This window comes from Microtus ochrogaster (assembly GCF_000317375.1).
Source record: "Microtus ochrogaster isolate Prairie Vole_2 chromosome 14 unlocalized genomic scaffold, MicOch1.0 chr14_random_2, whole genome shotgun sequence".
Lineage (NCBI taxonomy): Eukaryota > Metazoa > Chordata > Mammalia > Rodentia > Cricetidae > Microtus > Microtus ochrogaster.
The window spans coordinates 1,294,184-1,306,023 of record NW_004949097.1 but is presented as its reverse complement, the minus strand read 5'-3'; the positions used below and the strand labels follow the sequence as shown (position 1 = coordinate 1,306,023).

At 46.5% G+C, this 11,840-nt stretch overlaps 1 protein-coding gene across 1 annotated transcript in view; it reads left to right on the top strand.

Annotated features, from left to right (window-relative positions):
- Gprc5d (G protein-coupled receptor class C group 5 member D) overlaps positions 1-8,198 on the top strand; it is an 11,144-nt gene extending 2,946 nt beyond the window's left edge. Inside the window, exons 2-3 of the mRNA XM_026787885.1 lie at positions 6,608-6,675; positions 8,127-8,198. Coding sequence (XP_026643686.1) covers positions 6,608-6,675; positions 8,127-8,198 — 140 coding nt within the window. The remainder of the gene's footprint in view (positions 1-6,607; positions 6,676-8,126) is intronic.
- Positions 8,199-11,840: the final 3,642 nt, after the last annotated feature.

Sequence of the window (11,840 nt, the reverse complement as noted above, 5' to 3'; positions counted from 1 at the left end):
TTCATCCTCAGGACCCACGTGGAAGAAGTAGAGAGCCCACTCCTGCGAGTTGTCCTCTGACCTCAACACAGGTGCTTGTTCTTACACAAATAAAAAAAAAAAAAAAAAAAAAGCAAAACCTGGGCAGTGGTGGCACACATCCAAGCATGCGGGAGGCAGAGGCAGGCAGATCTCTGAGTTCCAGACCAGTCTGGTCTACACTGAGTATCAGGACAGCCAGGTCTATACAGAGACACCCTGTTGAGAGAGAGAAAAAGAGAGAGAGAGAGAGAGAGAGAGAGAGAGAGAGAGAGAGAGAGAGAGAAGCTCCATTTTAAACAGGAAATAGTCTGCCGATGATAGATGATAGTTATTGCCAGAATCAGTTGATGTTTTGTGTGGGGAAGAAAAATCAGTATTACAGTGCTTTAAAAATGCGAATTGCCCTCCAAGGTTGGGCAGAGTCACCTGAAAATTCAGGTGGGAGACTAGACTCAGAATTTAAGTCTGGGAAGAAGCAGTTATCAAAACATGACGAGAGTAACTGAAGTGCAATAGAAAGTGTAGGGTTACAACCAGCTAGGGAAAACAAGAACCCAAATACATAAGAGCCAGCTGCTGGGAAACCACAAGCGTGATCATGGCGCCCGTGGAGCTAGCTGGAAAGCAAATCTCCTTGGCCTACAAGCTTGTCTATTGAAGTAATAATCACAGTGTGACTAAGCAGACGTGTGGCTGGTGAAAACAGCCATGCCCTTGTTCTCGGCATCAGTCCGGCTCCAGCCTCAGCACAGGTCTGGGATCCACTAATGAGACGAGCCGTGTGGGGCACTTGGGGAGGTTCTGTGGAAAACCACAGGGCTGATTAAAGGGCTTTAGCGTCACACCTGTGTGCAAAGGTTAGGACAGTAAAACTGAGTTGGTAGTTTTAAGTTTTATGTTCCTTTCTCATAGCCGATCCAGGCTCTGTCTCAATTCTATCCTGAAACATGGCAGTGTGTTCAGGTTCGTGAGGCACACAGTGGCCCTCTGACTCTTCTGACTCAACGCTGCTTGCCACCCAGGCTCCAATGGCATTGTTATTTGATTTACCGCTGGGTTTATAAAACCAGAATTATGCAGCTGCGAGAAGAGGGGTCAAGGGCTGATTAGCAGAGAACTTCACGCGTGCAAAGACATCTCTGCGGGAGGCAGTTGTCCTGCTGGTTTCCATCCCCAACTAAAAAATGGGGTAAAATGAACTTGAACCAACCCATGAAGGATTGCTACTGAATGGGAAAATAAGAGACGGCAAGGGATTTGCTGAAACCGATCAGCAAGAGGGATTAAAGACTCCATCCAGTTCCTGGAAGTCTTTGCAAAGATTAGGCTTTAAAGTCTCTCTGAAGTAGTTTATGGACTTAATTCTAGAGCATGCCAGACAACAACATCAGGATGCAAACGCAATCAGGCATGTCATTACCGGACATAGCGCAGACGGGCAGATTTCCTTATACTGTCATTGTGCTCCTAAAGAACTGGATAAATAGCTCAGTCAGTGAAGGAATTACTGTGCAAACAAGAGGCCTGAATCTGATGCCCAGAACACACGTAAAAAACTCAGATGTGGCAGCACGCGTTCTTTATTCCAGTGCTCCGCACGTAGTGGCAGGCAGGTCCCTGTGGCTCCCTGTCCAGCCGACCTACTGTCTCTTCACAGCATGATGGACAGAGCTGGGGAGATGACTCAGTAGGTAAAGCACGTGTCTCAGAAGTATAAGGACCCCAGTTCAGATCCCAGCATCCATAAAAATGCCAGGCAAACATGGCAGCCTTGTTATGCCAGCCTTCACCAGGCAGAGACAGACAGGAGATTTCCAGAGCAAACAGGCTAGAGAGGTTAGCCAAATCGGAAACCCTGGGTTCAAGTATGTAATACGTAAGGTGGGGGTGATCTAGAAGATACTCGCCATCAACTTCTAACCCTTATTGTGTGTGCATGCATGTTCACAAGCATACGTGCACATACGCCATACACATGCACAAATTACCATAGTGAATATTGTCTACAGAACAACGCCCAAGGTTGACCTCAGGTCTCCCCACACAGGCACACACATACATAAACACACACAGACATACATGCACACTCACATGCTTGAGCATGCACACACACAGCTGTATATTGATGGAATTTTCAAACCAGTTGTTCTTCATAAGGCTTTTTTTGCTTTTTTTTTTTTTTTTGAGTCAAGGTCTCACTTCGCTCAGGCTAGCCTTGAACTCCTGACTCTCCTACTTCGGTCTCGCTAATACTAGGATTGCACTTACACGCCCCACACTCAGCTTCACTTGAGTCACAAATGTATCTATATATTCTCACAGCATTTGATTAATATTTCACAAGCTCAACATATTGTCAGGCGCTGGGAATGTCGTCATAAAGATATCCAAGAATAGTGCAAAAGATGTGAGCGTATAATTGAAGGAATTAAAATTATGAGTGAAGAAGTCATTTATGAATTATGTTTGTGCTTAATCAACTCATTTATATGTATCTGGGGTGACGGTATTTTAACAGATGCCTCTTTGATCAGTTGGTGGGCTATGTTGCTTTCTATTTGAAGTTAGTGGAGTTCAGAATAATTGTTCTCCTAAGTTATAGCTAGCTTCCCTCCGCCAGCCCAAATCAATGGCCACTTAACTAAACCAGTTGTTCACACTGAGGACTTGAAGAGCTCATAAACACATTAGGATCTCCTGGGGACAAGACAAGTTATAGATCTTCTGGGGACAAGACAGTCCCCCCTCTAATTGTTACCTGCTTTATCCATTGTAGATCAAGTAGAATATTGTTCATCTCAGGTTTGCTAAAAGCAAGACCTGCCTGTCTTCAAAGGACTCAAGGTGTGGCGGGCAGTTTTCTGTACAGTGCTGAAGGGATCATTAGTGTGATCGCTCTCTAAGGTCTTAAGATAAAGATGAGTGACGAGCTCGACCCAGCGAAAAATGGCTCAATGAGTAAAAAATGAGTGAGCCATGAGAAAGCAAACATTAGACCCTTTGGGCTTCCCTAGACACATCAGCTTTTGTTGGGGTTTTCCTTTTCAATAATTCTTTATTTTGTTGTTTTGAATTTTATTTATTTCTTTACTGTGTGTGTGTGTGTGTGTGTGTGTGTGTGTGTGTGTGTATACAACTTTCAGGAGTCGCTTCCTCTCCTTCCATAGTAGGAGCTGGGACCAAACCCAAGTTGGCAGACTTTCATGGCAAGTGTCTTTACCCACTGAGCCATCTCACAAGTCCCCACTTTTTTCTTCAAAGTGTACCTACTTTCTCAAGGGAAATCCAGTGCAATGGACCCAGGTGAAAATTTTTGCTTGCTCTTTTACAGGAATCTTGTTTTTCTTTCCTGTCATGCTAAGATGTTACCAGAATCTTAAAAAGAGAGAGAAATTTCCCACCCGTGGCGAGTAGAAAGGTTCTTCCCCGGGGGGGGGGGGGGGAGTCTAGTGGGCGGGGAGACATGGGGGAAGGTCATTGAATGAGTGCTACCTTAGAGTTAGGGAGGGCCAAGAAATTCTGGCTTGCGGCTACACAGTAAGGTGTACTGTGTGTTATCTGGTTTGGTTTTAATCTAGAAAAGAAGAATTTGAAAGGTTTTCCTCATAAACTCATGGCTAAGGAAATGTGTTGCCCTCGATTTAAACACTGTGTGATGCATATACATGTGGAAACGTTGTGTGGTCCTCCTCAATGTACCACTTAAGAACACGCTTTAGGAACTGATGAAATGGCTCAGTGGGTGAAGCCTCTGGCTGCCAAGCCTGACCACTTGAGTGCAGCCCCAGAACCTACTTGGTAAGAGGAGAAAGCTGACTGCGTCTAAGTTGTCCTCTGACATCCACACTTGTGCCGTGGCACACACTCACATGTACCCCCTGACACACACAAAGTAATAAATGAAACAATTTTAAGGGTGAAATGTTGAGGTTATAGCTCAGTGGTAGAGTGTTGTCTAGCTTGAGAGGGGGGCCTGTGTTCAATCCAGCACTATTTAAAAAGAGCAAAACAGTAACAAAACAAAAACAAAGCACACTACACTCTTTAAGTAGTTATAGGTGAGGGCTAGAGATAGCTCAGCTCTTTTTCATCCTCACCATCATCATTATTATTATTGCTTGCTGCTCTATCCTGGGTCTCTGGGCTATTGTGTCTCGAGTCCTGGTGCTCAAGGATGAACTCCCTCTCATAGTATGTGTCTCAAGCTAGATCAGTCATTGCTTGGTCACTTCCCTTGTTTCTGCGCCACCTGACATCTTGTAGGCAGGACACACTGTAGGTCAAAAGGTTTGTGGCTGTGTTGGGGTCCCAACCCCTCCACTGGAAGCCTTGCCTGGTTACAGAAGATGGCTTGCTTAGGCTCTGTATCCCGTATTACCAGGAGTCTTTCTTAACTAGGGTCACCTTCGTAGATCACTGGGAGTTTCCATCACTAGGCGATGGCTCAGCTCTTAAGAGCAAATGGTACTCCTGCAGAGGACCGAGGTTCAGTTCCCAGCACCCCTGTCAGAGAAAGAATTGATGCCTTCTGCTGGCCTCAGAAGGCACCTACACTCACAGCTCAAACACACAATACAACTCTTCTTAAAAAGTAGTTACAGACCAGGAAGAGGGGAGAGAGACAGAAACAGGGGAACCAGCACAGAACAGGGAAAGATGGTGAACCGTGGACAGAATTTGTCGGGTCTAACATTGGATAAGGCTAGGATGAGACCCACAAAGACTGGAGCAGAAGCATAACCCGGTAGCTGGGACAGCGGTGCGTGTCACCTGCAGATGGATGCTCACAGCCCTGGCCTGGAGAAACATCGGCTTCCTAACCAGCAGGCCCCTGGCCTCTAGGAGCCTTTGAATGTTCATATTTAACTAAAGATGATGTCGCCCTCTGCTCCTTCCACACGCAGATGCCAAGTCCCACTCTACAGCAAGAGGTGGCCTGGGGTTTTATGTAGAGTACCAGCACTTTCATAAATTTGTGAAAAATAACTAGAAATGGGTGCATCAGGTTATTCTAACTTCTGACCCTGTCTAATGAGAATGTTAGGATGAAATTTGTTGCCAAGGGACAGCGTGCAAAGGCGTCCCATTATATTACAAAAGCCAAACCAAGGACTCAGTTTCTCCTACGCTGAAGGGTAGACATGCATTTCCTACATCACAGGATTCAACCCCTCTAGAAAATGCCAGTAGGAGGAAGCTGTCAGGGGCAGGCATAACCACACCACCATCAATAATATACAAAGTGTAGCTCACACACTCTCTCCTTACGTCCCAACCCCAGGGACCTGCATAGACATCAACTGTTTGCATCCTCAAGAACCTGTGGAACAGACTTGCTGTCAAGACCATCCAGGTTTTCCTTTGGTTTCCACCAGGAAGAAACATGAACAAAAGGTTTAGGAACTTGACAGACAGGAGAGAGCAGGGAAGTAGACAACACAGATGGGGGTCCCAAACCAACCTTCTCCAGGGTCCAGTCACCAGCACTGCAGCCTCGAAGTGTGGCCACAGCTGTGTCAGTGAACACTCGAACACACAAGCATGTGAACACCCAAACATACAAGCATGGATGGAGCAGGCGCTGGGCCTGAGAGACAGAAGTCCCTGACTTCATAGAGTTTGCCGCCTGGTTGACAAGACAGTCACTAAACAAACAACAGTCTATGTGCTGATTCTATGACAATATAGTATTTCTCTAAGGAATTCTGTGTGTGTGTGTGTGTGTTTGTGTGTATACATGTGTACATGTGTGTGCCCCTAGGTGCTCATTTTTGTGGTACTGGGAATCAAACCCAGGGTGTTCCAATGTTGGGAAAACACTGGAAATAATTTATTATTATTATTATTTCCAGTTTTAAAATTTGAATCCAATTAAGTTGGGCATGATAACACACTACTAAAAATCCAACACTCAGGAGGCTGAGGCAGGAGGATCACCAAAAGTCTGAAGCCAGTCTAGGTTATACAGGAAGTTCTAAACCAACCCGGGCCACAGAGTAAGTCCCTTTTCAAACAGCAACAATAAAAATGAATCCAACTCTTGGAGAAGTCAGCCTGTAGGGACGATTGAAAGCCTATGACCCCAGGGGTCACTGTTAAGTCCAAGTCAGAGAACATTCCAGCCCAGCGTTGAACCATTTTCAGGAAAGTTATGACATCTCTCCTGCCTTTGCTGTTACCACATATGCGTGTGCTTCTCCTGAACACGCATGCTCTAACCGTGTACAGCCTTCCTCATAAACGTTTAAAAGATTCTCTTAAATCGGATTCTTCAAGCGCTGGATATGGAGGTGCACGCCTGTCACCCCGTGTTTGAGAGCTGGAGGGAGGAGCATCCAGAGTTCAAAGGTAGTGTCAGCTTCACACTAGGTTTGAAGACAGCCGGGGCCACACGACACCTTGCGTTAAATCAGCAGATGAGGGAATAACAGACAAATGAAAGAGCAAACCCATTGGGTTTTTGTTCAATAGCTGCCACAACCAAGTAGTCCTTAAAGCACCAAGAACCAATCTGCGAGCCACTGAGTGACCTCCCAGTCCTGGTGAGTCCGACACTAACACGGCCCCTCCCTCCTTTGGCTTTCAGCCCGAGACAGTGACGGAGCTGAGGAGGATGTAGCTCTAACTGCACATGGTACTCCCATTCAGCTGCAGGTAAACATGCTTGACTCACTCACTCAGGAAGACACGGCAAACACTTTCCTTGGAGTCTACAGGATGTGTGTCCAGTGACTTTATTGGTCCAAGGGAGGACAGGCAGGGCAGGGCAGTCTCAAGTTACGCCAGCTGGCCCAGGAGAGACCCTAGGTTTAAACGCCGAGAGTCTCCCTCCACACCACCACCTCAGTGTATTTTCTCCCAGGAAGGATCAAGCAATGTATGGAGATCTGGATGATGTAGAGGGACTGGCTAAGCTAGGACGGAGGGCTGTAAATCCGCATGAGTGTTGAGTCTGGCTTTAGCACGGGCTATCTAAATCTATCCCCCTGCGCCCTCAATTTCCCCCGTTAACCACTCTCTAGCCCCGGCAGCTCAGGCCATCCTGACAACAGGGCTGGGTCTCGTCACCATCTGGAAGCCCAGATGGATGAATTAATTTTAATCCTTTTGGGCAAAAACAGAGGGAGTTCTCCTGAGTCGATTGGACATCGCACGTCACCCCGTGGCACGTCGAGCTGCCATGGCTCACAGGCAGATGCTGAAAACTCAAAAATACCCCGCTGGGGAAAACCTCTTGCTTTGTGGGGACCACAAGCAGCTGAAGCCCAGGAGGGAAAGTCGCCCTCACAATGCTTGTCTGCTTTATGAGGCAGCCGGTTAAGCTCAGCTGTCCCATCTGGAGCGGAGAATCTGTGTCTCCCTGAATGGCACTTAGACCAGGACATAGCCACATGTCGATTGCTCTGATTAACCCTGGCAGAAAGGAGTGGGGATGGGGAGCTTTTGCACAACGAGGAAAATTGTTTTTTATCCATCCTGTAGAGTTTCTTGGATGCATTTTCAAATTCTAGGAATCAACTATTCCATGGCTTTGCAAAAAAAAATATCTTATTAATGACCAACAGTGGAACCCGACATAAATAGGTTTGTGTGATGGTTTCCAGTGTCAACTTTCCACAGCTTAGAATTACCTGGAAAAAGAACCTCAAGGAAGAACTGTCTACATTAGCTTGACCTGTGGCCATATCAGTAGAGGCTTGTCGTAGTTACTTTACATAGTATGGGAAGATCCGAACCATTGTGGGTAGAATCGCTCCCTAGACAGAGGATCCTGGATCATACAGGAGGAGAAATAGGAATCATATAGGAAGAAGCTAGCAGGCAAAGTGAGCATGCATTCCTTTCTCTCTCTCTGCCTTCGAATGGGGCATCATGTGACTAGCTGGTCTTGAGTTCCCAGTGTCTTGACTAGAACCTGGAATAAGCGAAAATCAACCCCTTATCACCTGAGTTGCTCTCTATGAGGTCATTTTTACCATAGCAACAGGAATAAAACCAGGACAATTTTATTGTAAGGTTTGCTTTTTTTTAACTAACGAACTAAATGATAGTGAAAGGACACTATTTGGCTCGGAAAGTTGCTGATGACATCCGTTCCTTTCCAGACTGTTGATCCCAGTCAGGAGTATCTCATCCCACGAGCTACACTCAGCCCACAGCAAGATGCGGGATTATAGAGCTACCAGAAACAGAAGAAGGACAACCTAGAAGTTTGTGTCCTGCTCAACACAACCCTAACGGGCCTAGGAGAACTCTCTGGAAACACTGTCCATGCAGTATCCGCCCTGTCCTTCCTCTCTACTTCCTTGCCCTTACTAACCCTTCTGGACCCACTCTCTGAAGATTACCCTAGCCCGCACAATTACAGTCTTGCTGCCTCCCTACTTCACTGTGTCTTCTGCATTTATTTAACTACATGTTCGTCTTTCTTAGCGATGCGTGGAAGAGTTGGTGTCTCTGGTTAATGGAACTGGAATAAACACTTCGGTGTGAAGACACAGCGGCGGGGGGGGGGGGGGGGGGGAAGGGGGCGGTCATTCTAATACGACAAAGAGATTGCAGCGACTTGGAACGAGATTGCACCTCTGGCTGTTTCTCTACTGTACTAGAAACCGTACATAGCAATGCTACCATCTTAGCTGTGCTCAGCAGCCCAGCTCAAGCCCAGCACAGAGGCATGTGCCCGGAACCACAGCACTAGTTATCATGGAGTGAGTGGTTTCAAGTCGGCCTTGGCAAATCTGCAGTCAGCTGAGGCGAATGCGATCCTGTCCCAAAACAAACAAAAACGGGTCAGTTCAGTGCTATTAACTACATTCGCATTGCTGTACTCAAAAGGGTCCTAGAACTTTTTCATTTAGAAAACCTAAAATTTTACACTCCCCGAGTAACAGATCCCCCTTTTCCACCCCCATCTCTGGCTGTCGCCATTCTGCTTTCTGTGAGTCTGCTACAGGACTATCCTAAGTCCTGTTCTTGTTTCTTCTTCTTCTTCTTCTTCTTCTTCTTCTTCTTCTTCTTCTTCTTCTTCTTCTTCTTCTTCTTCTTCTTCTTCTTCTTCTTTTTTGAAGGGTGGCTTCAAGACAGGGTTTCTCTGTGTATCTTTGGCTGTGCTGGAACTCATTTTGTAGACTAGATTGCCTTGAACTCATAGAGATCCACCTGCCTCTGCCTCCTGAGTGCTGGGATTAAAGGTGTCATACACCACCACGCCCGGCTGTTCTTGTTTCTTTTAAATATATCTCCAAAAGTGATAGATATCTCTGGACCATATGAAAATTTCATTCTTTGATTTTACATTGTTAAATTTTAATGTATTTATTTGGGGAGGCCCATGTATGACATATTTGTGGAAATCAGCAAAAAGCTTGGGGAAGACAGTAATCTCTTTCCTCCATGTGAGGTCCTGGGGACCAAACTTGGGTCATCAGACATGGCAGCAGGTCCCTTACCCACTGAGCCATCTTTGGGCCCCATTCTGAATATTTTAAGAGACATTCTATTGTTTGCTATTCATGTCTACACCATTTTATGTCTGTCAGAAATGGAGAGAGGGAATCCAAATATCTCTACCTCCTGGACAACACTTATTATTTCCTAGGTAAGGTTCTGTTTTCATAGTGACATCCTCATGGGTGGAAAATGTTTCTCCACTTTCCATAAGGAAAACTTTAAAAGACTGAGGAGAAATGCTGAGGGTGTAGCTCCGTGGTAGAGTACTCGCTTGGAATGCATGAGACCCTGGGTTCAATTCCCAGTACCACATATAAAAAAAAATTTAGCCCAGTGGTGGTGGCGGCTCATGCCTTTAATTCCAGCACTCAGGAAGCAGAGGCAAGCACATCTCTGTGAGTTCAAGGCCAGCCTGGTCTATAAGAGCTAGTTCCAGGACAGTCAGAGCTACACAGAGAGACTCCGACTCAAAAAAGCAAAACAAAACAAACAAAAAGCATTGAGGAAATAGTACAATGGTAGAATAATTGCCCAGCAAGCACAAAGCCTTGGGTCCCATCTCCAGTGCTGTCTAAATAACATGAAGAATAGAGGGAGGGAGGGAGGGAGGGAGGGAGGGATAGCAGGCAGCAGATGGGGGAGATGGCTCAACAGGTAAAGAAACTTACTTCCAGTCTAATATCCTGTGCTCAAGTCCCCCAAGGAACCATAAGGAGGAAGGAAAGAATCAACTCCACACACTTACTGTGGCATGCACACACCCATATGTACCACACACATGCACATAAGTAAATAAATGTAATTTTTATTAAAAAGGACCGGAGTATGGAATTTGACAATAGCCTGATCTACATATGGAGTTTTAGGCAGCCAGGGGTACATGATGGGGACCTGTTGCGAGAGAAAGAGAGAGAGAGAGAGAGAGAGAGAGAGAGAGAGAGAGAGAGAGAGAGAGAAGGAAGGAGGGAACCTAGACTCTTCTGTAAAACGATAGCAGAATCCTCAGGCCACAACCCTGGACAGCATACATACCGTGGACATTCCCAGGGGCCGTCCGGCAGGTGACCTCCCACAGAGTTACCACCCAGGGACAGCAGGGATAATGGAGCAGCAGCCCGGCTTTCATGTGCCATTAGCAGCTGATGCTCATAAAGCGCACCAAGCGGTGACCATGAAAGGCCGTCTGCTGCCTCGCCGTCTTTGATGAGCTGGTGCCTCTTACTAATTGTCCTGCCTTTGTGTCTAGCACCACCTCCATCCCCGTGGTTTCACCTGTCCCAAATTTCTTCTGTATAACAGGCACAAGAGGACTAACGTCAGAGACGTGTACCCAAAATGTCCTTGGGGGTCAAATATAGCCTTGGAGAAGGAAAAGCAGAACTTCAAAGAGATGGGATGACCAGTCAGTAGTCACTAGTGGCAGGCCAGCTTTCCTGGCTGCTAGGCCAGTCCTTGCCCTCTGTAAGGTCTCCCCAGGTCTTTATTTCTGTGTTAGCAACTTAGGTGTGTTCCCCTGAGAGCACTGAGTGTCTGTGTGATGACGCAGTGAAAAATAACAAAGGCTGTGAGTGTGTGTGTGTGTGTGTGTGTGTGTGTGTGTGTGTGAAACCACAGTGCACATGGAGTGGGTGGGGCATATACGGCAGAAGGAGACAAAGATATTGGGGGCTAATAATTCTCTTAATAAGCCCAAGGGGCTGGAGAGAGGGCTCGGTGGTTAAGAGTGCTTCCTGGTCTCACAGAGGACCCAGATTAGATTCCCAGTTCCCACTTCCGCTCACAACCACACGTAACTCCAGCCGAAGGGGATCCCACACACCTCCGGCCTCTGGGGTACCTGCATTGGCACACATTATCAAGTACATAAAGCTTAAGTTCTTTTCTCGGAGTAGTTCAAAGCATCTCAATGGGCCAGCCCGATGTTCAGCTCTGGTCTCTCACAAGTAACCCTGTTTGCCACTCTTCAAGGATACGGTATCTAAAATTAAGTTGTGCTCTCTGAGATACCTCAGAAGTGACATATTCAGGAGACATCGAGGTGGCTCTCTCGGGGATGCAGAGATGCTCAGTTGTGGATCTCTGTAAGTTTGAGGCCAGCCTGGTCTACAGAGCAAGTTTCAGGACAGCCAGAGAAACCCCTGTCTTGAAAAACAAAAATAAATAAAAAACCATCAGCTCGATGCTGGCTCAACTTTCTCAAGCAGACACTCACCAAGAGAGCAGCAATAGGAGAAGGTTCCAGACACCAGCTAAGTGTGCACCTGAGGCTTTCGTCCTGAAAGAAATCATTTGACTATAGCAGATGAGAGGAGACTCCTGGCAAGGGACCCGCGCCTCCAAAGCAACCACAGTCCAAGGCAAAGAAA